The sequence below is a fragment of the Olea europaea genome, unplaced genomic scaffold, assembly GCF_002742605.1.
Source record: "Olea europaea var. sylvestris unplaced genomic scaffold, O_europaea_v1 scaffold32520, whole genome shotgun sequence".
NCBI lineage: Eukaryota > Viridiplantae > Streptophyta > Magnoliopsida > Lamiales > Oleaceae > Olea > Olea europaea.
This window is the reverse complement of record NW_019251405.1, coordinates 1-1,275: the sequence shown is the minus strand read 5'-3', so window position 1 is coordinate 1,275 and position 1,275 is coordinate 1. Positions and strand designations below refer to the sequence as shown.

General features: G+C 41.8%; 1 protein-coding gene across 1 annotated transcript; it reads right to left on the bottom strand.

Annotated features, from left to right (window-relative positions):
* Positions 1 to 6: 6 nt before the first annotated feature.
* Positions 7 to 973, bottom strand: LOC111385682 (protein NUCLEAR FUSION DEFECTIVE 4-like; the record flags this gene model as incomplete). Its single annotated transcript, XM_023010105.1, has 1 exon — positions 7 to 973. A coding segment is annotated over one exon (918 nt), but the record flags the coding sequence as incomplete, so codon positions are not given.
* Positions 974 to 1,275: the final 302 nt, after the last annotated feature.

Here is a 1,275-nt window from a genome sequence, read left to right as displayed (position 1 = left end):
GCAATTCACCCTAAAAATTTAAGGTCAATATGAAATATAGTTTCAATCTGTTCACTTACGTTCGAATGAAGTCTGGTGCAGCTGAAAGCAAGCACCCGAAGAAAGAGAACGAAGAATACGTTGTAATGAGCCTCGAAGTCATTGAATAATATCCAAGTGATTGGGCTATCTGCCCGAGATTATTACTGTACACTAGCCCAATTGTGCCTCCACAAAGATAAGCAAGATAGTATAGCCAAAAATCAACCCTACGAAGGAGGATTGGCGCCTTATGATCTTCCCCGAGCACCGTCAGACAATCCTTCTTCATTACAGTCTCACAGGAACACCCTTCACTAGTTCCCGTGTTTTGTCTAGATACTATACGAACTGTACTATCGTCTACATTATTCTCTTGACTCAGGAGCTCTTTATGAAATTCATGATCATCGGCATCAACAAGGATAAAACCCGAGCTTGGAAGTTGGAAGCTCGAGTAAATTGTGCGATGGAACCAATCTCGAGCATAGATAACACAGGGGGTACCAAAAGGGAGAACAAGTAGAAACATGGCACCGGCAAAGAGGAAACGAGCTGTTGCTGCATTTAAAGAATGTAGGAAGAGAAGGTAGAATCCGGTCACAACAGCCCACAAATTTAAAGCGATGAATATAAATTGATCGCGTTTAACAGCATCAGACGAAAGAACATCCACCAGGGGTTGCAAAAGGATCGGGAAAAGGGCTCGTACAGATGTCAAGAGCGGAATTAAAGCGTTGAGAAGAAGATACAATGTGGTTGATGAAGGGTTAAGTGATTTTGCAGCAAGGTTGTAAAAGGCAGCGCTCAAGCCATTGAAACTGACTGTGAGAGAAAGAGCAAGTGGTTGATTACTTGGGAAATTCTTTATGCAGAGAATAAAACAAACTGTATTGAACCAGCAGATGCTGCAACCAGCCAACAAACAAAGTAAAAATACCTGCAATATTGCATTTTAAACATAAGTTCAAGTTACATATTTTATCTTTATGAATTGCAACAAGTTTATTTGGAATAATATTACACGTTATATTGAAGAAATTTATCAAAAAGAAAAGTAGAGAGGGCAGATGCAACTAGGGTGTCAATTTAGCTCATCGGCTCGAATCGCCTGTGACTCGTCTAGGAAAAAGCCTGACCAGCCTGAGGTCAAGCCCGAGTCGGCCCCTGTTAAGGGCCATTTTCGGCCCATAATGAGCCGAAAATGTGGGTCGAGCCTAGATTTTTAAGCTGAGCAATGCTCGACTCGACTCTAGC